At 38.0% G+C, this 27520-nt stretch overlaps 2 protein-coding genes across 4 annotated transcripts in view; both read left to right on the forward strand.

Annotated features, from left to right (window-relative positions):
* The window catches only part of frmd6 (FERM domain containing 6), a 32347-nt gene extending 14427 nt beyond the window's left edge, over positions 1-17920 (forward strand). Inside the window, exons 4-14 of the mRNA XM_059353695.1 lie at positions 1298-1377; positions 2760-2836; positions 2946-3132; positions 5210-5365; positions 6169-6234; positions 7188-7256; positions 11044-11218; positions 12429-12737; positions 13321-13452; positions 14140-14231; positions 15292-17920. Of these exons, the coding sequence (XP_059209678.1) occupies positions 1298-1377; positions 2760-2836; positions 2946-3132; positions 5210-5365; positions 6169-6234; positions 7188-7256; positions 11044-11218; positions 12429-12737; positions 13321-13452; positions 14140-14231; positions 15292-15588 (1640 nt within the window). The 3' untranslated portion in view covers positions 15589-17920. The remainder of the gene's footprint in view (positions 1-1297; positions 1378-2759; positions 2837-2945; positions 3133-5209; positions 5366-6168; positions 6235-7187; positions 7257-11043; positions 11219-12428; positions 12738-13320; positions 13453-14139; positions 14232-15291) is intronic.
* Positions 17921-20318: 2398 nt separating this feature from the next.
* LOC131988243 (guanine nucleotide-binding protein G(I)/G(S)/G(O) subunit gamma-2) overlaps positions 20319-27520 on the forward strand; it is a 29790-nt gene continuing 22588 nt past the window's right edge. Inside the window, exons 1-2 of one of the 3 annotated variants that reach the window (XM_059353339.1) lie at positions 20319-20362; positions 25758-25849. The gene's annotated coding sequence lies outside the window, so the exon portion shown is untranslated. The other 2 variants (XM_059353340.1, XM_059353341.1) reach the window with 2 other exon arrangements.

The raw sequence follows: 27520 nt of genomic DNA on the forward strand, positions 1-27520 counted from the left end.
AACAAGCATTTTGAAGACTTTATCTTCCCTTTTGGGGACTTGTGTTACACTGTTTTTGACATCTATTGACCAAACGATTCATTGATTAGCTGTTTATGTTTATGTCACTGTTTATAAAAATTGACAGAAGGGCTTCAACTAATGATTATTTTTTTATTATCAATTCATCTTAAGATTCAAATGTCTTGTTTTTGTCAGTCCAAAATCCAAACACATTCACTTTAATATGAAATAAAACTGAAACTACATTTTTTAAGTTTTGTTTAGCTCTTTTGCTTTCACTTTGGCCACAGTTCACAAAGACAAAGAGGTTTTGAGAAAGGGGGAAATCTACAACACACAATTTACTGTCATTTTTGCATGAAATTTTGAATTTATAAAATGTTTAAATTAATAAAATATTCTAATTAATAACTTAAATGATTAATTGATTATCAAAATGCTTGGCAATCAACTATTTTTCTGTTGATTGACTGATTAATTAGTATTCTGTAATATTCTGTTAACAGCTTGAATCTTAAAAAGCTCATATCTGGCCTCTGGTCTACTTCCTTTCCTGCTTCAACCACAAATAGTTCTCAGTGAAACCTTTCCCCAGTAAAGTCTGTGAATCAGCCTGAGCAGGGATATTGTTTCTGGAAACAGATATTGCTGTTGGGTTTTTAAAATGTAATATGTGGACTCTTTGAACACCACAAATCAAATGCCATTGACCTCTATTGTATCGTGATGGCGGCAGAAGTCTTGGCGGTGGAGATCTCAAATTTTTCCCAAATTCAACCAAAACTATCTTCATGGGAATAAATTAACACGTCAGAAACAAGGAGATAACATGGATCATAAATTCAGCACATTGATGCGTTACCAGCTTGAGTCATAATTCTCATGATGTAGTCTTTAATACAGTTTACGCATGTGATTATTAAAATATGCATTGATGTTCTGCCAGAGAGCCTCAGCGTCTGCTCTTCATTTCTCTCTTGCTTTTCGACGGGTTGTCATTGCATAGAAACTCAGAGTTGTCACATCAGCGCGCCTGCAGCTCATGAAAGCCGTCAGATTAATGCATGACAGAGTGAGGTGGAGAAATGAGAAGGAACACCAGAGGCTCCGAGGACAAAGGGAAGTGCAGAGTCTGTGTGATGTGATGCCTCCGAGGCCCGAGTCTTTGAACACGGTGCATTCAAGGAGGGATTTCTCTGTGCACCAAGGCCCCTATACATCCACATCTACATGCAAACAGTTGACACAGAGTTCGAGTTTCAGTGCTTAACTTGTGCCTCTCCTCCTCCGACAGATAATGAACACATCTATATGGAGCTGGATCAGAAGCTTTCCAAATACTGCCCCAAAGAATGGAAGAGAGAAGCCAGCAAGGTGAGAAATGATGCGCTGGATTATTTACTTTCAGTCAAAAGTTTAACAGTGAGCCGAGGAACGTTAAGTCTTATACATTTTCAAGCTGCACTAGGCAAAAATGTTTTTAAAAAATCACACAACTTACCAGCCTGAGTCAGAAAACTGGATTTAATAGATCCTCTACCTGGGAGACCAAGATTTATCCAAATAAAATTCAAGTGTCAGGTAGAGCTGCTTTTCTGCCGAGTAAAATATAAAAAGCCCCCTTAAAGGCCTATTTTTTTATTTTTACCATAAAGATTGAAGGAGCATTGCATAAGTAACTGCAGAATATTACTTTTTTAAACCACATTTTTGGAAACTAATGTTCTCACAAGGGATGCAACAGGTGTATAACCATTTAAAGATCCGTCCAGTGACTCTGTGCAGGCTCTCTGGCTACAGCACAGGCTTGAGTCTCTGTACAGACATAATATAACCACATCTGGAAACCTCACTGAAATAAAAATGCTCCAGGAAATCACTGCCACCGGAAATAACTAGTTACAGTCTGGAATCTCCCCCTAAAACCACAAATCCTTGTTTGTCCTTTTTTTGTTTGTGTATGGCTTAGACAAATATGTTAAGTCTGCTTTAAAAGTGCTGAAAGATGTTTTTCTGAACTACACTTGCAAAATTCATTTTTAACAAGAACAGATTTCAATTACAACGATTATTCTTAGCATCCCATTTTTCTGGGTGCATCAGGACGCATAAGAGCCCACACTACAAAAGATATGTGGTCAAATGCCTCCTAGACAGGTGGTTCGAATGATCGGATCACAATGCATCTTGGTGGTCATTTACACATGTTTAGCTGTCCATTTGCTACCTGATCACCTGAGATGTAATCAGGAACAGATTTAACAGTCTTTTATGCTAAGCTAGGCTAATTGCCTCATTGCTCCAGCTCCAGACTGAACGCATAGACATGGTGATCTTCTCATCCAACTCAAGTTTTTAATGTTTTACAGTTTTTTAAAGTCTCATATTTAAGATTATTTGCCTGTTGCATTGTTTTTCTATAAACATTACAGATTTAAACAAACCTTGAACAGCATCAGAAAGCACAGATAACTTAATATAGTTGTTATTTATTTAGCTGTGTATTATTCTGTCATTTGTATATATGCTGATAGTACCCTTTTTTTCTTCTTTGCATTTTCTTTCGAAAATCCTGCACACTTTGATATTCTTCGATATAAACCGATGCCTTAGCTGATAGTGCTACATAACAAAATTAACAAAAGTGGAATGTTTTTCACCATTTAATCTTTCCAGCTTGTTACACACTCATTGCTCATGTTAAATCCTGCCTGTTTTAGAAAATAAACAAAGATTTCCACTTGTTTCTCTTGCAGGGCATCGACCAGTTCGGCCCTCCGATGATCATCCACTTCAGAGCTCAGTATTACGTTGAGAACGGGAGATTGATCAGGCAAGTGAAGCTCCTCAACTTACAGTTAAAAGTGTCATTAAATGAATAAACAACCTGCTCATACATCACTCAGTTTAACACCAGTTAACCTGTAATATCCTCCCTGCAGTGACCGGGCAGCCAGGTACTACTACTACTGGCACTTGAGGAAACAGGTGCTGCTCTCCCAGTGTATCCAAAGGGAGGAGGCTTACTTCCTCCTGGCAGCCTTCGCCCTGCAGGCTGACCTCGGCAACTTCAAACGCAACAAGCACTTTGGGAAGTACTTTGAACCTGAAGCCTACTTCCCTCCGTGGGTGAGTATGTCCAACATATACCGTATGTGGGTGAACCCTCGCATGTTGAACTAATCAGAGAAGAAGAGATAATTTATGATGACTGAACATCATCCCTTCTCTTCAGTTTCACACTAAACTAAATCTGACTCTGACATCTTGTGTTAATATCACAAACAAAACTGCATATTTATTTAAATACCTGCTGCTTGTTTATTATACCATCACTAAAGAGACACTTTCATATGTTTTGGCTTTTGTTTGGGTGCTGAGGCTAATATATACCTCGCTTTGGTTAATATTTTAATCTTTTTTCATGCTTTAAGATAAGATATGACTTTATTTATCCCGCAGAGGGAAATTTAGTCGTCACAGCAGCTCAAGATACAGACACATACTGTAGCTATGGAAAACAGAATAAAGAATATAAACAATAAGACATATACATACATTCTATACATGTTATATACATACATTTCTGCTATTTGGCATTTATTATTTATATGTTATTTTTTGTGTTTGTTTGTTTTCCTGAAAGTACTTTGCATTTTACAGATATTGCACAATGGAGAAAATATAATTTAGCATGTTAAATAGGCTGTTGCATGTAATGGTATGAACATCAATGAATAAATATATTTACGCATGTATGTATGTATATGTATACAGAGATATAAACAGTATAGTATATATAACATATATATAATAATATAGAAAAAATACAGAAGGCCTAATATAGGCCTAATGAGGTCGTATGTAAACAGATGTAACCATAAAATGACCTGGTGGAACAAACAGTGCATGCTTTGGCATTCACTGATATGTTTGAGATTAGGGCTGCGACCAACAATTATTTTTCACTTAATCTGCCGATTATCAGTGTTGCTTATGCATGTTTATCGAACATACTCAGATCCATTTGCAAATAATGGACATGAAACTGAGCGTTCATGCTCTGATTTTCGGTACCCAGTATGTTTTGTCTGTCAGATAATAAGGAAAAAGGCACATCGTAGGTTCCCCAGAGAACAGTCAAACGCTCAAAGATAATCAATTTATAACGATGTATAACAGAAACACAGCAAATCCTCACTCCAGAGAAGCTGCAACAAGCTCACTTCTGACAGGAAACGTGAGGATACAGAGAGTCGTCTGTCTGGGTTATGTGTGTGGCTACTTTAATTACTTTCTGGTGCAAGGCTGCAGCATACACAAGTAGCTCAAACGTTAAAGAGTGAGTAATAAAGTAAACACATCACTATATTAGACTGGTAAGTCCTTCTGTGGTAAGCCTGTCTGATATTCCAGTGAGTCACAGTGAATGTCCTTGTAAAACATCAGTGACTTAAATAGGTCTCAGCTGAAAAAAGACCAAAAATAAACTGCTGTATCACAGACGTAGAGGCTGAAATATATATATACAGTAAAGGTGTGTTTCGGGGCTCGGTGTCCTGGCCTGCAGTGTGTCGGTCTGCAGCCACCTTCCATTAATCACGCTGACCAAACACTTAGCGACAGCTCCACATCTGAGCATGTGGGATAATGAGAACTGGGACACTACGTTTATTTTTGTCCCTGGAAGTGGCACACACACACCATTGTTTTGTTTTTTTTTATCTTGAAAAATGCTTTGGCTGAGATGGCTATTCTGGCCGGACTGGCACCATCCCACCTCCACCACCACCACCATCCTCCACGTCTCTGGCTGCGACTGCCACACCCGTCTGATTACCCTTCACTTCCTGTAATTAGCCTCCTGCCTCCTTATCGCTACTAGAAGCCAGCAGTGACAGGAAATTGTTTGATGATGAGCGCTACCCTACAGTAAATCTCCCACAGATTTAGGTGCTTAGAAAGCTTTCGAACGAAATCTTCAAAAGCCACACGCAAAGCTTAGTGAGTGGGTTTCCGGTCGGTGCCTCTGGCTCTCGTTCAGTCTCTCCAGGTCGACATCTGTTTGCCCTGCGGCAGGAAGCTTCATTTCCCTCATTGGCAACCTGTGCTGCCAATCTGCTGTAATGAGTCTGTGCGACTTCAGGGCAGCCGAGCCTGACGCTTCCCTCTCTCTCTCTCTCTCTCTCTCTCTTTCCCTGCTCAGGTGATAGCCAAGCGTGGCCGTGAGTACATCCTGAGGCATATCCCGAACATGCACAAAGACCAGTTTGCTCTCACAGCTTCAGAGGCCCACCTCAAATACATTAAGGAGTGTGCCCAGCTCGATGACGTCACTGTCCACTACTACAGACTGTACAAGGTGAGAGAAGTGGAGAGAAAAGAGAACTATTGCCACAACACATGATCAGATGCACAGTAGCTATCTCTCGTTCTGTCTTTTCCAACATTATTTTTCTATCCAATAAAATTAATTTTATGTACATACAGGTCTGGAATAAATTAAGAGACCATTGCAGAATGATCAGTTTAGCTGGTTTTACTATTTATAGGTATGTGTTTGAGTAACATTTTTGTTTCGTTCTATTTTGTTTCTGTTTATAAAGTGCTGACCACATTTCTCTTAAATTTGAAATGAAAATATTGCTATTTAGAGCATTTATTGGCAGAAAATGACAACTGGTCAAAATAACAAATAAAGATGCAGTGTTTTCAGACCTCGAATCATGCAAAGAAAACATTTTCATATTCATTTTTAAACAACACAACACAGAAATAATTATTGGTGGGATAATCTCAATCTTTAATCACAGCAGTGGTTTTTATAATCTTCCTCATAAAATAAGATTTGGTTCAGTTGATCACCTGATCAATGCCTCATTAAGTAGAATGAGGAGTGTTGGGACTGGCTGCCATAGACGTAGACAGGTTGATTTAAGAAACATTTGTAAGATTGGTCTCTTAATTTTTTCCAGAGCTGTATATCAATACTGGCTTACAAATTGTGTTTATTTGCTAGTTTTTTAATGTAATTAGGAAAGTATTTAATGCATTTGCAACTCATTAGCTTGTAGGTTATTCTACTGTATCAGATTTGACTTAATATTTGCCTGATATATATATATATATATATAAATGTGTATTTGATCTGATCTCTTTCAACAGGACAAGAAGGAGGTAGAGGCATCTCTTACACTGGGACTGACTTTACGTGGTATCCAAATATTTCAGGTATTTCATGTTTCTAACTTAATAAATGTGGTTTTAAAGAAGTTCCTTTTTTATTTTAAGACTAGATACTGATTAGACTTTACTTCTGTTTGTTTCCTGCTTAATGTATTCCTTAATTCAGAAAATAAGAACTCTGCAAACTAGGGCTGCACGACATGAGCGACATATAGAATAACATTGTTATTGAATATCAAGAAAACAATATTGCTGGTGATAAATTAAAGTTGATTAAGTTCTGCCTTTTGTGCTGCTGTATTCTGAGAAAATATGAGAAATTCAACATTAATTTGTACCCATACGGCACAAAGAAAAGGAATGGTAGGAACATTTTCAAGTGCAGTTTTCCATTTATCTTCTAAACAAACCAAAAAAATAACCAAGTGCAATATCTGTATTTCATGATGTATCATGCAAGTTGACATTGCAATGATGATTTATTTTTAAAACTATATATTGTGGGGCCCTCCTGCATACATCTGCTATCTTATCAAGTATTTTTTTGTCCATGCTTATGAGTCCTTAAAGTTTTATTTTCCTAAAATCTGTATGGTCAGATCGACATCTTTTAAGAATTCTGTAGAAGTAAGCCTCTGTTTTTGTCTGTTTTATATTGTAAACATTACATTTTATGATGCATATTTTACACTTTGCAATACTCTATTATCTTATTACATATTAAAGCCTAAACAATGAATCTATTACGCTAAAACAATTATTGACAGATTAATCAATAGTGAAAATAATCCAAGAGAGAATAAGCAAGTATAAAAAATATTGACAGATTTCTTACTTGTTTTAAGCAACAAAAGATAAGCTGAATAAAAGACAAAAAATACTTCTAAAGAGTTGTTTTTTTTGCAGTGTGGTGCAGCAGCTTTATGTCTTTGTTAAATTTTTAATCAGCTGTAAAGTATCGCTGTAATTAATCACTCCGTGCGCTTGTTGTGTTGCAGAACGTCGGCTCTGTGCGGCAGCTGCTGTATGACTTCCCCTGGACCAACGTGGGAAAACTGGTATTCGTGGTGAGTCACATGCACCATCACAACTTTTCTCAACACATTTTTCTTACAAGGTACAGTTTGTTTTCATTACTCATTCCAGCGATGATGAAACCCAAAGCATCCCCCTGGCTTACGGCGATGTTTTTGAAAGCCCGTCTCTTACTCAGGGTCGTGGAAATTTTTACGCAAGGCTTCTTTTCTCCACACTGCTGTTTTATCTTAGCCCTGCAAGTCCTCTGGAACTAATCAGGGATTTAGGAAGACTTTCCTAGCATGCACACACACACACACACACTCAGACACTGTATACTGTATATATATTTTCATGCAATCAGCAGCAGTATTTTCTCTCATATGATATACGTGCCTCTTCATTTATTCATTTTATCAATTATCATGGGTGTTCCTCTACCCTTTAAAGGAAAATCCTGTTAAATCTCCTCATCTGTGCTCTGAGTCAGCCTGTCGTTAAGCTGAGCGCAGCAGTCGGTTAATTTGCTTCCATAGGGTTTCTGTTATCGCAGAATGGCAGAGAAGCTTACTATATATCTGTTTCACTCTGACGGCTTCACGTTCACTGCCAGTCGTCTATTAATCACAATCCAGAGAGGTCATTATTGCTTATCACTGCACAAAAACAAGCCGTGTGGCTCTAATTATGGCTACTTCTTTATTTTTATACTATTGAAGGGACTTTATAAGCAGGTTTCATGATTTAGAAATTTGCTTTTTGGCCCCTGGAAGGTTTTTGTGGCAAGCTTTGCTTCGGACCTAATTTTGGTGCAAACAACCGTCGCATCTGCCACGCAGTTCACGGTAAAGACATCCTGTTTTCCCCATTCTTGTTTTTTCGGTGGTTTCCTCGCGTCGGCCGTCTGCAGCGTCGTGAGAGTGAACCGCCGCTGTGGTTTCTCTGTGGACGTGAAGGGCCTCTCGTGGCGCTGTCCCACCCTTCTCCTGAATAACAGGCTTTCTCCTCCACCCCACCCACGAGTCACGTCATCCAACACCGCTGCCACCACGGCTGCAGCTACGGGCCGAGCGAGCCAGAGCGCGGAGCAGGGCGGAGGGACGTGTGGGTCAATAAACACCAGATGTTGCGATGGTTTCAGGGGGATTTTCTATTCATGATATTTGGCCGGGATGACTTCAGCTCGTTTTTTTGTATCAAGGTTTAAAGGAAGGAGATGCAGGTTTTCTGTCCGGTGCTGGAAAAGGTGTGTCTCAGTGTTTCTGATGCAATAAGACAAAACAAAGCTGCATATGCTTCTCTCCAGTATGTTAGGGTTTCAGTTAACTCCCCACTGAAATCTGAAAATGAAGTAATCACCCTGGTGTCTCGTGGTGTTGGATCTAAAAGCTCTCCGATGGCCTCGCTGGCTGATACTCGTCTTGTTGAGGGATTGTTGGCTAAAAACGTCCCTGTGGGTGATGCGGGGAGTTCGATGTGTGTGGCCTGTTAGGGAGGTCTTGTTGGAAGGAAGAGAAAGTTGTCCAGCTGTCCTGAGCAGAGAGTTTAGATGGACTGACCATGTGTACTGCATGAAACAAGAAACTTTTCTAAGTGGCGTCTGAACACCCTTTAATAAACTGCCACTTGACACCAGTCTGTTGCTGAGGGTATTTGGTCTGGAAGAGAGTTACCACCAGCAGGGAAGCTATTCATTGGATATGTGTGGATTTTTGATTACCTTTGACAAGTTTGAGAAATGTAGTTTGCAGCAAATAATCCATCTGTTCCCAGATTCAGTGCAAACAGGGACTTCTAGTAGTGCATGTCATGACTTTCCATGGTGTCAAAGAAAAACAAAGATGGGAAAGATTCCTGTGTCTACGACCTGCAGGATATCAGAGGCTCCCAGCCTGCTCTTCAGCAGCAGTTTAGGCTTCAGTGTCTTGCTCAGCAGCACTCTCTGCAGGAGCCAGACATCGAACATGAAACTGAACAGGTTCCGCCTTGCGAGCCACCACAACTTCAGTTTGTGTGACTGCAGCACTACATGCATGAAGTTACCTTTAATGATGGAATTTGTCTGATCATCCTGGAGGCATCCATATACACAGTATGTTTGGTCCGTATCGTTAGACAACTAAGAGCTTTCAGTTTCCTTGTGACAGTTATGACTTGGATGTCTTTATTTATCAGACAGAAACTAACTATTACAGTGATGCAACATGACATGACTGTAGAAATGAAGACAGCAACTCACTCGCTCATTCAAAGCCGCACTTTAGCAGTAAATCTAATTATTCTGTTGCCTTAAAAAGAAAACTGTTAACTCCTGGTTACACAATGTATTTGGCATTCAAGTAGTGACAATTTAGCATGAAGCCAGAAAAGCAAAGTGATGATGACAGATGAGGCTGTTTGAAATATCAACATTTTCCTCAGAAATATAATAGAATTACAAAAAACCCCTCTTTTTTTAACTTAACATCCAATAAAAAAAATCAGCTTCCATCTCCTCTCCAATTTCTGAAAATGTCAACAAACATCACACAACTCAAGAATTAAGTGCTTTCAGAGAGTTGACACTCATATGGTGGAGTAGTAGCACAAGAGGGGGGCTTTTATATAGACTCTTCTCATGAACACAGTTAATACATTTGAGGGCAGCAACTGATCCCATACAGAAATAAAAAAAGCAATAGGTCTGGTGAAATCCATGAAAATATCCTCCTTTTTTCAACAGTGATACTTCTTTATTCTTTATATATAGATGTTTAAACTAGTTTAAAGTGCATGAAACTTGCATTACTAATGTCCTAAAACATGGTTGGTACCACTCAAAAGGCTGGTTGTGGCATTTCTTAGTTGTGTAAATTTACAGCATTCCTGGCTAAGACATGGTAAATAAAACGAGTGAAAGCCAAGTAAAACCAGCCACAAGTAGAAAAAGTTAAGAGAGATTTTATGCAGCAGTCACTCAGTTTGCATCATTCACACCAAATCCCCGGCCAGGATGATTCAGTGTGGTACTGGTGACCACTTGGAGCTGCAGAGGGCCAGTTTGAGGTTCAAGACAAATACTCTGCTTCATTTTCCCACCCAGAGTTTTCCTGCAGGTTTAGGGATTTGAACAGGAAGTCTTCCAGCCTTTAGGGAAACCTTTGCCCAGAGAAAATTATCTTTTACAGGAAAGCCGCTGTCGATGAGCAAATGTCAGTTGGTTTTTATAAACCCATTTCCCGGTAGTACAAAGCTGAATACCGATAATGTGCTTCCCCACCTATGCACAAGCTTTAAACATGCTCTGATTAAGCTGTTTTCTTTAAAAAAATGTCTGGTTAAATAAAGTTTAAGCTCAGTCTTGTGGTCAGAAATGTGCTGCTCTTTGCATTTTCCAGGGCTTTAAACCCACCCGTCGCCTTTGAAAGCCCAAACTTGCAGAAATGTTTATAGGTCTGTATTGAAAACAACCCCGCTGACACTAAAGACAGCTGTTATTGGGCCGAGCCTTTGCCAAAAAGCGCGGGAGAAAAGCACAAAACCACCATTTTAGTTTTTCCGTGCATTCAGCCAACATGTCCTCTCCCTGGAAAATCACCAAAACTGCTCAAAAATGCTCAGTTTCAGTGTCTGTAGGAAGAAATGAAGAACAGACACTCGGGCTGATTGTTGCATTGTGTTTGGCTGCAGAATAGTTTTCAAGAACAGGCTTCGCTCCTCTGAGATCTGCCTTCGGGCCTTTCTGACACTCAATCATAATCCGAAATCCACATTCCTATTTCATAATCTTATATTATTAACTGCTGTAAATCACAGCGTCCTATAATCAACGCTTATGTCCTCCTCTCGCTCTCTCAGGGGAAGAAGTTTGAAATCCTTCCTGACGGGCTGCCCTCGGCTCGTAAACTCATCTACTACACAGGTTGTCCCCTTCGCTCTCGCCACCTCCTGCAGCTGCTCAGCAACAGCCACCGGCTCTACATGAACCTGCAGCCGGTTCTCAAACAGGTCCGCCGCTTGGAGGAAAACGAAGGTATTAATCTCACATTTCTTATCTTGTCTTACATTGTGTGATAAAACATTTTTACATAAAAGCTGTAAACCTTAAGATTTCACTGTAATACAACAACAAAATCTTCCTTAAGCTGCCACTTTGTGAAAAACACACAGAAAAAAAAACGTCTTCGAGTCTCTGTTGGTGGCCCAGTTGTTCAGAATTGAACTTGAATCAGAATGATCTGAATTCGGAAATCCTAGTTTTTATTTGAAGAGGCAGAAAACAGCATAAGGGTGCAACTGTTGGTTTTTTACTTACTACATCATGATAATTATACTGTTGCTCATAGAATTGGAATAAAATATTTTTAAACCTCTTTCCATGAAATGATTGTGACAATGTGATTTGTTCTTGACAGATAAATGTATATCCTCTCAAAACTGTATCAATCAATCTCTTCCAAAGTGATTACTGATGCATTTAAATAGGAATAAACAGAGGATTGTGTCTGAAAACAAAATTATTCCAGCTTTATGTGCAACAGTGTAATGTAAAGATGAAAGTTAAAATAAATATTTTTTGTTTGATATTGACAGCAGCTTTACTACTTACAGGTAGCCTACTGTCTACTTTATCTACCTTATTACTGTAACAGTGAAACAAATCAAATGCAAAATATATATAAATGCATATACTTATGACCAATTTCAAATTCGTATTGAATTTTGTTCCTCAAATCCTGAGTCCCCCCCTCCGCTGGGATCTGGATAATCCTGATTATTTTTTTTTTGCATCAAAGTTATCTCAATCCTCCTAAAAAGTTTAAAACAACACATACTGAAGGTTTGATCCAGATCAAAACCAAAGTTTTTTCAATTTAATCTGATTAAATCGATTTAATCAAATCTGATGGCCAAAATCCAATCAGATTACTTCTGTACAACTGGGCCAGCAGCAGCTCAGAGCCAAGAAATAGTCCGCCACATAACCCCCACAAAATGTCTAAATGTAGTTTTTACGCTGATTTGTGTACAAATTAAACAAAGGAGACATAAAATGTTAATTAGTGAGTTTAAGAGGTGCTGGTGGGCAGATTTTGTAACATTTTGTAGCTATATTTCAGCTTAATTTCATCTTTTCATCTAACTGACCTGCAGAAAGAAACAGATGCACATGGAAGCAACATTTAAACTACATCCAGTCCGTTATAAATACTAAAATGTGTCTTTGTCATCGCTGATTTCAGAGAAGAAGCAGTACAGGGAGTCGTACATCAGCGATGCTCTGGAACTGGACATGGATCACCTGGACAAACGCTCCCGGGCCAGCGGCAGCAGCGCAGGAAGCATGTCTCATCACAAACGCCTGTCTCGCCACTCCACGACCAGCCATGGCAGCTCGCACACCTCGGGCATCGAGACGGACAGCTTCAGGGCCCCGGGCCAGGCCCCGCACAGGCCGCTACGGACCTGCAGCTCGTCCACAACCAGCCATGGGAGCTCACACACCTCCGGCATCGAGAGCAGCGGCAAGGAGCGCATACTAGATGATGACGGTAAGAGTGGAGGGATGACGTGGAGTTGATGGCATATCAAAAATGACGCACAGTGAGGAAAAAAGTAGGACAAGAACTATACAGCATCAGGGCGATTCAACTAAACATAGAGAAAACCCACAGTTCTTATGAATTAGAGCGAGATATGGTAGTAATATATTATTTTTTTGATAGTTGTTTTTAGCATTATTTAGATTTCTGAAGAAAAATCTCCTGTCAGAGATATGGTTGACATTTGTGTCAGCAGCTTTAACAATTTGTTCGAAATAAACACAATAACAACTGGCATCTTTAACATAAATCATAACAGCAAATCAAAGGAAGCTATAGAAACGTAAACATCAGCTGTTTATATTATTACAATTCATATATTTTATTTTTATTTCATTTTTTATAGGTGTGTTTTCTTATGCATGTTGGTGCCATTTTTTCTTATCTTTAAAAATGATTCTTCACAATTAAAAAACATTTGAAACTGATTTGTAAAAATGCAAAAATGTTGACAAGACACACAAAACGATCAGTGGACAGTTACAGTCATTGTCGTGATTTTGTTGTAAGTTGTTAACTTGTGTTCCTCCAGAGATTGAGATGCTGGTGGACGACCCCAAAGACTACGAGGAGCTCCATGAGATGGCTCTGGACCAGGAGCTGTGTATCCACATCACTGAGGACATGTTGACCATGTCGCCTGATCAGACCAACGGATACTCAGGTACACACGCTGTCTCACACTGTTTATGCTCTACTTTAAATCATTTCCATTTTAAACCTTTAGTTAAGATTCTTCCAGGGTGAACTGTAACTGCAAATGTGTTTTATTCTGCTGCTTTACTACTTACAGGTAGCCTACTGTCTACTTTATCTACCTTATTACTGTAACAGTGAAACAAATCAAATGCAAAATATGTATAAATGCATATACTTTTGACCAATTTCAAATTTGTATTGAATTTTGTTCCTCAAATCCTGAGTCCCTCTGCTGGGATCTGGATAATACTGATTTTTTTTTGCATCAAAGTTATCCCAATCCTACTAAAAAGTTTGAAACAACACATACTGAAGGTTTGATCCGGATCAAAACCAAAGTTATTTCAATTTAATCTGATTAAATTGATTTAATCAAATCACACTGTTTCTGCTCGACTTTAAATTATTTCCATTTTTAACCTTTAGTTAAGATTCTTCCAGGGTGAACTGTAACTGCAAATGTGTTTTATTCTTAGTTTTCCAACATTATGAGCGAAAAATATGCTGTGAACATTATGGATTGAATAAACCCAGTCTGAATTATTTTATCTTTTTTTAATGGTAACCACCAGTCAGGGCCACACTGAACCGAGTAAGGCTGATAAAGAGTTGTTTAATTCTGTAGATGAATGTTCTCCTCTGTTCTCCACAGGACTGATAGTAAAAGACGTCAGCTCCTCCACTTCCAGCTCCTCTGAGACCGTGGTGAAGATGAGAGGACAGAGCATCGAGTCTCTGCCACAGGTAACTCACATTTAAATTCCCTCTACTGCTAGCGATGAGTGTGCCGTTTCCACATTGGAGCAGGACTTATATTATTGTATAGTAAATAAACTATAGAGTAAAATTCCCTGAAAGTGCTTGGAGTTGAGAAGGTTGGGATGGGAATGAGAATTTAGTTGATCACTTGGGATTTTTCTAATCGATCTGTGTATTTTTTAACTTAATCTCTGACTGCGTATCAGTACTCACTGAATTGAAACACAGCTGAGCGTTCAGTTCAGCTGAGAACGGCCGTACGTGAATAAGCCAATGAGCTGAGAATTAAGTTGGATCAAGATACAGTTTGCTAACTGAAATTTGCAATAACAATTTTAAAACACAGTTAAATACAAGAGTATTAATTTGAGCAAAAGTAGCTTACTGTATCAAACCTTGCTAGCATGAGTTTAATTTTACACTTAAATATGCAAGATTATTGTGAATACTAACCTCATGCCTCTTTGGGGGCTAAAATATAAAACATTGAACTCCTTCACGTTATCTTTACAGTTTAATCTCACTTGAGTTAGTTTTACGATCGACAGGATCAAGTTTCTTTTCGTACTTTCAAAATAAAAGCGTCCGTTATCAAAACAGGCTTTTGCACAGTACTCTATATATATCTTTTATTTTGTGCAGTGATTAATTGATCGTTAACGTTGGCATAATAATTGAGTTGGCAGGTTTCTTACAAACGCCAATCCACAGAAATTAGTCGTGTTTCCATCAACTAATTTATTGTCATTCACATGAGAAAAGCTTGATGGAGACACCTGAATGTGAGACTATTTTGTTCAGTCACAGTATTACATTGTAGCTGCTGTAGTCACAACGTGTTGTTACATTTTTGAGGAGACACACGACCGCTAACTTGGCAACACTGTAACACCTTAATGCAGAGTGATAAATCAAGCTTAAAGCAGAAAAGGGAAAGTTAATTACTACAAAGTGAAGAGTTATCTTTTGACTTTTAACTGATTCACATTTTTGCTTGCCTGCAGCTTTTTTTCATAATATTCAAATTCTTGTTTTCCCTCCGCAGACATCTGCATGCAGGAAGCCTCAGTCCTCGACCGACCGACACAGCCAGTCTCTAGACGACATCCGGCTCTACCAGAAGGACTGCCTGCAGTGGGCCGAGCTCTGCCAGGACACCGCACACAGCTACACGTTCGGCTGCGCCCAGGAGCTGAGCGACGGCGGCGGAAGCAGCTACCAGGGCCTCGCCGAGCAGCGTGGCGGCATGCTGGCCGAGCAGCACCCGTTCCCCATCAAGAGAACCAACAAGTACTTCTCTCTGGATCTGACCAGCGACGAGGTCCCCGAGTTCGTGGTGTGAAACAAAGGCGGCCTCGGGGCGAGCTTTTTCGCTCCGGTGTGGAGATGTTTCAGCCCTCAGGGAACGAGATGAGAGAGGAGTGTGGGAGAGGTGTCCCTTCACTTACCACTTCAGACGAATAACAAAAATAAACAAACAAACATGGAGGCTGAAAAGGGAACTTAAAGAACAGACATTTGGTTCAAGAGAAACCTGCGTCTTTAACCTGAGCTGCTCCCCCCGTGTGAAAGGAAACAAAAGGGATCGTGTCATATTCTTTAAAAAAAACAACATTTTTATTCAAATATGTCTCCTCCAAACTGGTTTCAAGAACCACACGTGGTGTTTGCCTGCTTTATAAAGTCCTAAACAGACTGTGTGTGCATGCACGTAGACAGAGACTCATGCACCGACATGAAGAGCATATCAAAGATTTCCCACGGAGGACGCAAAAGGACAAAATCACTCTGAGCTACGAACCAAAGACAAAAAATAAAGTAACTTTTTCTCAGTGTGCAGCCATGATAAAAACATTTCAAAGTCATGGTGGGAGGGAAGATGAACCTATAATCCTTTGAGAGGACGCAGCCTTGGTTCTTTCTTCTACGCCACTTCATTTGGCCAAAGCAGCAAGTGCAGTGTGCCGACCCCTCCCCCCTCTCTCAGACTGGACTCTAAATCATGTGAACACACACCCGACGTGCCTTCATCACGCTATGCAGATGTCAAACCCTCGCCTTGACAATCACACACCTTTTTCAAAGATCCAAGCCATCAGAATTCAAAGCTTTTTAAACGTTGTAAACACACTTCAAGCCAGTTCTGCAGCATCTTAAATGTCAGAAAAGGCCTCGATTTCAAACTGTTTCACGTCCCGTGAACTCCGGCTGAGTTTCCCGGGAGGAATGAGGTCGAGTAAGTTCCTACATGTCCTGACTTGCGTCGAGTTTGCGGCCACAAAAGCTTCCCTGTAAGCCAGACTCAAAATGGAGCCTGGTTGGCTGTCGGCCAAAACAAACCGTACATTTTGATGCAAATATGTACGTCTTCCTTTCTGCTCAGTTGTCTCTCACTCTCATTTACGTCCGTTTTGTTTCATCCATCATTTTAAACTGGAAATTTGTTACATTTTTTTTTATTCCTCATCCTCTCATTTTACCTGAAATCTCTTTACATGTTGTGTTTTTGTATGATCTGTCCAGACTCGTGTGTATGTCGAACAATTAATCTGCGTGCGGTTGATGTCATTCAGTATTACAAGCAAATGTATGTGACAGTATTAAGGACGTGTGATGTTAGAACAAGACGGACTGGTTTTTATCATTTTTAATCTCGCAGTAACGTTCAAGAGAGCTGAAACCTGAGAAGCTTTTACAAGCTTATATTTGTCATTAGTCACACCACAACTGGTGTGAATGGAGGGCAGGAAGTTAAAACAACAAACTTTACTCATAAATCGCATCTCAAATTCAAAGTGCCACAGTTACAGCTATGTCTGATTTATATCATTAATGTCATGCTTTATTTTTTTTTAAATCATACATAATGTTTTTAGCTTCTCTGTGGTGATAACACCACTCCTCTACACTTGTTTGGATTGGGAGGAACAACAATTACCGTTTGAGATTATAGATTAACTTTAAATTATTAAATTTAACATAAAACTTTCCATTTTCCGTTTAGTCAGTGGTTCCCAACCTTTTTCTCTCATATTCCCAGAAAATAGAGCTATGCCATAATACAACTCCTCATTTTATATTGTAAAATTACCCATTAACTCATTAATAAAATCACTGATTAGAAAAAAAATCCCAAACCTGTTTTATCTTGGGGCCCGAACCACATACCAAGCCAAACTCCTTTGCGTTTCTATTTTTATACTTTTTAGTCAGGTACAATATTCCGATAATTCCAACAGAATTAACTGATTAATTCACTTAAAAAACACTAACTGTAAGACTGGATTCTGCTGATGTTAAAGGGATACTCGATCATTTTTGTAAACATATTTATCGCTCCTTCTTGCCAAGAGTTTGATCAGAAAGCTCAGTACCGTTCTCATGTCAGTACAATAAACATGAAGCTACAGCCCAAATCCTGTTAGCTTAGCTTAGCATAAAGACTTGAAACAGCTTTATCCAAAGGTGACAAAATCTGGTTTGGTTTTGATATCGATCAAACTATAGCTGCTACTTTTTGAAAAAAACGTAATCACAATATTTTGGTCAGTATTGAGGTGATGATTATTTAACATGATCACTCATCAACTTTGGAAACATTGGTTTGATTTGATTTTCTCAAGCTCTAAAGATAATTTACCTGAAAAACTACATTTAAAAAATGTAAAAAAAAATAAAAATAAAAGAAAGTTTAAAAAAAGATTGAATAAAAATGATACAATGTATGAAATATATATACATTTAATTAAATATTTTTTTTAAATTAAATAAAAAGCAACAAGATCAACTATGTTATTAAATGCACTTTCACAACTTACTAAATTGACTAAACATAAATTGAATAAATATAAATAAATTAGATTTGTTGTAGTACACTGCAACAGCCTACTGAAAACAACTAAACACGTATGGATTTTGTGACCTTTGGACAGACCAGCGGTTCCCCTGTTCCCAGTCTTTATGCTAAACTAAGCTAACCAGCTGCTGTGGTAGCTTCTCGTATACCATCAATCTTCCCATTTAACTCTTTGCAAAACAGTGAATTACGCCCGAAATGCCATTAAAAAAATGTTCCCTCTGTTTCATGTCCTCTGCAAATAAGACATAATCATTTAAAAATGTTAAAATGATTTTGGTTTGTTGAAATGTTGAGGCTCACTGAGATGTTTTCCAAGATCTCTGTCAAAAAAACAAAAACAAAACATGACATAACTAAATGTACTCCAGCTACTTTTATTTACTTATCAACTTTGCTAAGCCGAGCCGTATGATGTGAAACTCAATCAAGACTTATTTACAGTAATTTAAGATCACCGTTGTTGTTTTTTCTGAGTCGTCCCGTGTGTGCTTTAATTAACTCTGTGATTATTCAAACCCACAGTTTCTACAAACTGGCAATACAGCATCTGAACAATGTTTAAAAAAAACACATTTATGTAACATGAAAAAAACATGAATTTGATACTGCTATGTAATTAAAAACGACTTCTATATTTCTTACAGTTTTTCTTTCACTGTTTTGAACTTATAATTATTTCTACTCATTAATGGAAAATGTCTAAAGTCATATTTTGATGGACAATGATGTTTCTTATATTAAAACAGTATGTGTTAAGGTACATAGCCATACAGTCATAACCCATGTCCTTAAAAGTCTTTATAATTTGTTCTAACTTCCTTTTCTGACTTCAATATATGGTCATACTTACACTAAGTAAGAGTATGTATGTCTGTGTCCATAATCCTTTCTGTGAAAGGATGTCCCTTCAGGAAAAAATGAAAGTTTTTTTTTTTTTTGTCATCCCTGTAGTTTAAAAAAAAGATTTGTTATTATGAAGTCTGGTCCGTGCCTTCTTGGTACTAATGCCCTCAATATCCAATAAAAAGGTACATTTATTTGCCAAAGTTCTGCTGTTTTGTGGTGATTTCAAAGTGGTGGTTTATTTGTTGTTTGGCATTTTAATAAATTCATTTTCCATTTATTTGAGGCCTTTAATCTACCCAGGAAACAGTTTTCTTCCAATAACAAACATAAAAGTCATATTCTGTATCTCAAATAGAAAAACTACCATAAAAACATCATAAATGTGGTTATGGGATAATAATACTTCTGTGTTGGTGCTAGAGGAAGTCCTGAATCACATCCCTGTAACATTTTATTGGTTTGTGTTGCCCTCTGCTGTTAACACGCGTTCATGTAATTATCGGTTTGGCCTGAAGGTGGCGGTGTTGTCTGACACATGAGACACCAACAGGTTTATGATTGTCCTCTGGTCACCCAGGCTGTGTGCCATCTGTCTGTTTTAAATTTAATTTGATGTTTGAGCTCAAACACACAAATAAAATGTGTCACATAAATAAATAAAAAAATGAGTTTGATCCTCTGCAAATGTGGTTTAAAAAAAGCTAAAGCACATATTTTCAATGTGGTAGCTTTTATTTAACCCTTTTGCCTCTTTAGGCCATTCTGGCCATTTTGTCATGTTTGGCCTTATGTTGCAAATACACATATTCCTGGTTTCCACAGTTTTTGCTGCTGAATTATGGATAATCGCAGTGTTTTATGCATTGCAAAATGAATGTTGTTCATCATGATTGACATGTTTTTTTTCCTCATAGAAAACAACAGTGTAAATATGTAGACAAACTGACATTTAAAGGGTTAAAACCAAAAATTAAATATATATAAATTAACATTTGTTATTTGAGAAAAGGGCTGAAGTTAGTTAAAAGATTTAACTTAGTGAAAGTGGGATATAATATTATTTTTTAAATAAAATACCTTCATTAACAGCAGATAATTTGACTTGTCAAGTAGGAAAAGCCCAGGTGTATTTAATAACATTAACATTAACTGCATTCTACTTAGGGGAGGTTCTGGGTTTGTGCATGCTGGCTCGTTAAAATAGCTTACTGGAAAACGTCTTGGAACGGAGCCATCATTAATGTTATCATTTCCACCTGTGCTTTTCCTGCCATGACATGTCAAAATGTCTGCAGTAAAAATGCTTTGTGAGTGATCACAACACTGGATGGTTACATTGCAGATACTTTTTCTGCAACTTAATGCTGATTAAACAGAAGTTGTCTGTTTCCTGGGTGGCCTCGTCTCTTAGGTGAAGTAAAGCCTTGGTTCCTCCTCCTCATCCGGTAAATGTACCTCGTAAATCTAGGTGACACTATTGACCTGGCATTGACTCCTGAACAGATTGTGAAGCATTGGATTTGTTCCTGTTAGCTCCTCTAGCAGAGTGATCGTCTCACACTGAGATGATTAATTGTGCCTTTTATTTCATCCAGTCCAACTATTGCTTTCCTTATTTAATAAAGAACATAATAGTGTTCAGTATTCAAACAGACCAATAATAAATGTACAAAATACTGAAAACATACAATTACTAAGTGTGTCCATAGCCTTTTTTTAGTTGAATTAGATATTATATAGTGTTTGTGGGTAAAGAAAATGGCACACCTTGTTATAAAAAACGTTGAATTTACATATACAGTCATGGAAAAAATTATTAGACCACCCTTGTTTTCTTCCATTTTCTTGTTCATTTTATGCCTGGTACAACTAAAGGTGCATTTGTTTGGACAAATATAATGATAACAACAAAAATAGCTCTTAAGGGTTTAATTTAAGAGCTGGTATCTAGCCATTTTCCATGGTTTTCTTGATAATGATTTTGGTTATTATCTCTTATGAGCTATTTTTGTTGTTGTCATTACATTTTTCCAAACAAATGTACCTTTAGTTGTACAACGCATTAAAATGAACAAGAAATTGAAGAAATCAATGGTCTAATGTTTTTTTTTCCCCATGACTGTATATATAAACAATACAATGTCAAGAAAAATATAAAATAAAACCTGTTTCTGCTAAGGGGTTGGAATAATTTGAAAGGTCTCAGTAATCTTTTTTTTCATTTTACAATTATTGAGTTGTAGGTTTTGTGATATTTAAATACATTTTTAAATCAGTATCCTTAAACATTTTAAAGGAGGAGGTGGCACTAGGTGGCAGTGTTACCTCTATTGAGAAATACACAATAGGAAACCTTTAAAATTAAATTATCTGACTCCAACACAAAATCCTCACCTATTTCTCTGTGCAGATGTCAAGAAATGTGTAGTTTACAGAGACTCTGGGTTCAAACTACACATACAGTCTATGGTCAGATCATGAAGGCTGAACGCAGTCTAATTTCCCTTAACCCAGTTTTATAGCCTAACAGAGGTTTAATGAAAAAATGTAGGTTGAACTCTCCAGAAGTCACCTCCTTTCAATCCGTTGATTTGTCAGTTTATTGTATACATGGACACGTCATGTCACCAAGCAGAGAAGACAGACAGTTATCTTTCTGTTCAGCACACCATGTCCTTGACCTGACCTGTAACAAAACTTTCAAAACACAAACTCCTGCCTTGATATGACTTGCAGAGATATTATTGTAGACACACAATAAAACATAAAATATATCTTTTGTGATTATAGAATCTTACTCTAGATTAGGGCAGAGGAAGTTTAAGCAGATGGAGTAAATGCATACGTCAACAGAGACAGACAACAGAGACAGAATAACAGATTATTTCTAACACCTGTGATAGCTAAAAAAAAAAAAAAAAACTAAAATAAAAAAAATAAATGAAAAAAATAAAATGAATAAATTATTATTATTATTATTATTAATAATAATAATAATAATAATAATAATAATAAAAACCTGCATACTGAGGGTACCTGAGTCAAAATAAATTTCTGTGATTTGACACCAGGTTTGAATAGTAAAGTTGAAAAATGTATATCCATCAATGCCACCAGTGTTGGTAGGAGCGTTTATTTTTAGACAACGTCTCTTTAACAAAAAACAACAACATGGACATTTAGTACAGTTTATAAGTGGAAATTGCGCAATGACTAGAAAAAACGGAGATAAAAGCAAATGTGATAGCTTTCCCAACGTACAAGCTAACGTTAGCTGATGAGATAAAAACGGCTAACCAGAGTTAAAACTAAAACAAAATGTAGCTATTGTTTTCCTCCTTGTTATTATCAGTCATTCAACCATATATCTGTTTGACTCCCTGAGATATCAGCTTGTTAGTTAACATAACTAAACGAGGTTGTATCAAAGTACAATTAGGCAATTACGGAAAAACAGCTAGCTAAAGCTAACTAGCTTAACGTTAGCAGAGTAGCACTAACTGCCATTTTCAGCTTTTGACTCAAGTGGAATTCATATGATTTGTGGTCAAGATATCTTTTAAGTTAAATCAATAATAAATTAATCTATAATTGAATACATTTATTCTAGAATAATTTCACTATAAACAATAACAGTAGGGGCTTTACAGTAGTGGGGCGGATTAGCTCAATATTTTACAACAATCGTTCACTTTGTGATAAAAGCATGAAATTTGGTAGATGTGTTGGTGAATATGTTTCAAACAAATCTGGATATTGGGCCACCTCAAAAGCGCCCCCTAGTGGCCGTGGCAGGCATTTGTTATAAAAAATAAATCAATGATGAATAAAAACTGCCCTTTTAATAATACCAACTGGTGATGAATTGTATATTGTTGGAAAGCCTGATTAGTCACCTTTACAACGAGGTACAGCTTGTAAGGATCGTGCATTCATGGAATGAGCAACGGGGCTAAACGTGTGGGTAGCACCCCCCAAAAATGTGCATCCCCTGTGTAGTGGGGCGGATTAGCTGAACAATCGTTCATTTTGTGATAAAAGCATCAAATTTGGTACACTCATTGCTGAATACATGTTTAATGAATCTGGATATTGGGCCATTGCAAAAAAAATTCTGATGGCTGTGGCGGCCATTTTAAAAAATGGCCATTTAAAAGCGGCCATTTTTAAAAATGGCCGCCGGTGGTTACTGGCGAGGAATGCTTTGCCTACCCTACAGCTGCTGTTTCATGTTTTCAGCACCACAAATATAATTTAGAGACATGTTAAAGTGACAAAAGCTTTATTACAGTCTCATAGAAAAGAACATTAACTTTGTATAACATTTTATTAGGTCTTGATATTCCCATTCACAGGCTACGGCCTCCTCTTTGGCTTGTATTCTTCTGTTGCTCCTTAAAAAGAAAAAATAATTTTCAATATTGTATGACCTGCAACAATAAAAACAAAACACATTTAGACAGAGAAAAAAATCATACATTTTAAAAATTCTACTAGGGTTACTTGTAGCAGGTTACTCTTTCTGGCAAAATCCTTGTACTGAGGTGTGTGACTTAGTCAGGCGGCTTAGCCAAATAAAGGGGACACGCCGGACAAGAGCACCACATTTTTTCCACATACTCTCTATCATTATAGGTTTAAATTTTAAGTAGGAGCCACTTCATCAAGATTGCGGTGATGGCAGCCATATAAAGTCTATGAGAAATGCTATATCTTCCAATCCACTTAGAAGGTCAATCTTGGTGTCAAAATATACATTTTCTGGGTCAAAGAATCATTTAAAGCTATTGAGAATATCACTAGATGATTATTTGATCAAATAGATATGTTCATTTTCACTCAGACTGGGCAACTCGCTTCAAGTGCTGCAGCAGGGAATCCTGAGTTGAAAATGTTTGGAATCAATGTTCATGGGAGAGTACGGATTAGCTGCCATGTACACTGCTCAAAAAAATCAAGGGTATGCTTTCATCTCATGTCAGATCTTGATCAACAAATTATTTACAGTGAGTCATCCAGTGATATTCTCAATAGCTTTAAATGATTCTTTGACCCAGAAAATGTAGATTTTGACACCAAGATTGACCTTCTAAGTGGCTTGGAAGATATATTGGTTCTCATAGACTTTATATGGCTGCCATCTCCGATCAGCAATCTTGATGAAGTGGCTCCTACCAAAAGTTGAAACCTTTGGTGATAGAGAGCATGTGGAAACATTTTGGTGCTTTTGTCCGGCGTGTCCCCTTTCTTCTCAAATCTGGTCCTAAGCCGCCTGACTAACTGTGATGGAGTTATAAAATATATTTAAAAAAAGAAAAAAAGAACCACATGGGCAAAGGAGACATATGACATATAGTGTGTGTGTGCCTGTGTGTGTGTGTGTGTGTGCAGAGAGGGATGTCCACATTCCACAGGACATAATTTAACAGTGTCTTATTAAGCTTTCACACCCAACAGCCACTGATACATGTTCCAAGCTAACTAGCTAGCTTAAGTACCTATTTTTGCTATCTTGCTAGTTTACTTTTCCGCCAAGGCCCATGATGATTGTTTTTCTCTTTAGCCTTTATGATGTTCATAGCATATTTTATTCATAATTATAACAGGTGAAATAAAATATTTAGACATACCTTGATGGACAGTCCACTGCACTGCTTGTCCCAGGAAGCAAATGCTAGCTAGCTCATTTGCTAGCTAGCTCGATGGCTAGCCCGATTGTGGTGGGGCAGGAAAAATAACTGAAAGAGTGTCTAACTGGATTTTTGTTAATTTAATATGTGTATTTACATTTTTTAATTTACGTTTGTATATTTAGTTTAAATTTTTTAAATATTTTAAGAAATAATTTAAATATTTTTAGTAATTTTAAAGATAATTTTTTTGGCATTTTACATGCTTTATTGAAAGAGAGAGACAGATAGAAAGGGGGTGACAGAGGGGAGGACATGCGGTAAAGGGAGCTCAGGCCGGATTCGAACCCGGCTCCACCGCAGCGAGGACTGTAGCCTCTATACATGGGGCGCCCGTGTAACCCACTACGCTACGGACCGCCAATATTTTTAGTAATTTTAACGAAGAAAATGACTGCTATGGCCACTAGGGGGCGAATTTGCGATGGCCTAATATACAGATTTGTTTGAAACATATCCACCAACACATCCACCAAATTGTGTGCTTCTATCACAAAATAAACAATTCTTGTGATTTATTAAGCTAATCCGCCCCACAGGGGATGCACATTTTTGGGGGGTGCTACCCACACGTTTAGCCCCGTTGCTCATTCCATGAATGCACGATCCTTACAAGCTGTACCTCGTTGTAAAGGTGACTAATCAGGCTTTCCAACAATATACAATTCATCACCAGTTGGTATTATTAAAAGGGCAGTTTTTATTCATCATTGATTTATTTGTATAACAAATGCCTGCCACGGCCACTAGGGGGCGCTTTTGAGGTGGCCCAATATCCAGATTTGTTTGAAACATATTCACCAACACATCTACCAAATTTCATGCTTTTATCACAAAGTGAACGATTGTTCAGCTAATCCGCCCCACTACAGAAAGAAACAGCAGTGTATAAATATTAGGATAAGTAACACAAGTAAACATGTATTCATTTACCAACTATTATTTGTAGAGGCTATATTTCCTCACATATTCTGTGAAATATATCAAAAGGCAGAGGTTCTGCAGTTTTAGCTGTTACGTTTGGTCTACCTGTCTGAAATAAGTTTATTAAAACCTTTGCATCTGCTACATAGTTTGATGTCCAGCCTGAATACTGTAACTTCTTTGTTTATGTAGGTCCCCCCCTGTGTCTTTAAACTGCCCCCTACATTACTGAGAAATTTCATTTTCATAGATTTTTCAGTGGTTGAAAGCTTCCCAAAAACCAAGTAAGTAAATATTTAGCTCAGTTTTTTTTTTTACTGTACTTTACACACCACACACTAACTTCTGGCTTGCTGTCGAAGAAGTATTATATCGGATTATTTGTCCGTGTATAGCAAATTTGATGTACTTTATAAACCAAAGGTTTGTTTATTAGTAAAATACTGCATCATATATTATTATGGTTTTTTTTTACAAATCTTAATCTGAAAAGTAATTATGGTATGGTAATTATAAATGTCGTTGAGAAAAAAGGACAGTATTTGTCTTTGAATGTAGTGAAGTGGAAACATAAAGTAGCATAAACTCAAAATTGCACTTAGAACAGTTTGAGTAAATGTACTGAGCTACTCTGCACCACTGCTTCTGCCTGCATAATGTTTGGGCTCTTGACCTTTTACTGTTTCAAAGAAAATCCTAAAGCAAATAAACAAAGAGTCAATATTATAAAAAAGAAAAGACAAAACACAATCCAGGCAGAAAACATGAATCAACAGGGAGAGAGAGAGAGAGAGAGAGAGAGAGAGACTGATGTACAGTTTAAGAGAAAACATGGATGCTTTCCTCAGCGAGCTCCACCTCCTTCCTCCAACACAGATAACGTCTCTCTCTCTCTCTCTCTCTCTCTCTCTCTCTCTCTCTCTCTCTCCCCTCCGAGCTCCACAGCTGTACAGGAAATCAGTCATCCACCATCCACTGCTGTCGCCATGGCAACACAGAGGGGGGAAATCCATTCTCTTTCTCCGTCACCTCCCCCTTTTCTCCCCTCTCCTCTCCTTTCTTTTGTCTTGTTGAATTATGTGCTCAGACCATGCTCATGCACTGTTGTTTTTAAATTGAAAACAAGTATTAGTGCTTTTATTCTGACACTCTTCATCCTCCCGTCTTCTTTTCTGGAGCTTTCTCTCATTTGAATCCTTCCTGATGCCTTCATACATCTTATCTCCTCATCTATGAGCGTGTGTGTGTGTGTGTGTGGGCGATCATTTGAGCCGATTGTTTGAGAGTATTAGGTGACACTGTGTCTCCAGCAGCAATGGTGACCTCTCCGTAAATCCCATGGGGCATTGGGGCGGCTCTGCTCGGCTCGGGCCGGCAGCTGCCTGGAGGAGCCAGATGGTCGCAAATCAGAAATGAAATCCAGGCCCCTCCCCCCCTCCCCTCGCAAGTCGTGATAACCCCACCCCTCGTGCACGCACATACACACTCATACAAACACTGCTCATACAGGATGATTTCATCCTCCTCTTCCTCACCCAAAATCACCTTCGTTGAATAAAAACCATGTTAAACATGCTCATATTGTAACCCAAACTGAAGAGTTACACTTTGTTTTTAGGTTTAAATTTTACACCACATTCGGCTCAGAAAACCCCTCAAATTGTGGTTATTCTGAATGAAAAGCAGCTTCCCATAGTTCCTGAAAAGCTGACATACATTTCAGCTCCTTATATACAAAACTGCACAATTTATTAGTGGAAAAATAGGAAGTTTTAGCGATATCAAGTCTGCAAGTCACCACATCTGCCTGTATCCTCTTAGAGGTGGATTAACAGCACTTAATAAACCAGCCTATTAACCAAAACAGCTGCACTGACACCACAAGGTTCAGAGATGATCCCCAGAGCCGATAATAAAACATAGTAATCAGATTACAAATAAGCAAATCTCTGGAT

The sequence above is a fragment of the Centropristis striata genome, chromosome 16, assembly GCF_030273125.1.
Source record: "Centropristis striata isolate RG_2023a ecotype Rhode Island chromosome 16, C.striata_1.0, whole genome shotgun sequence".
Lineage (NCBI taxonomy): Eukaryota > Metazoa > Chordata > Actinopteri > Perciformes > Serranidae > Centropristis > Centropristis striata.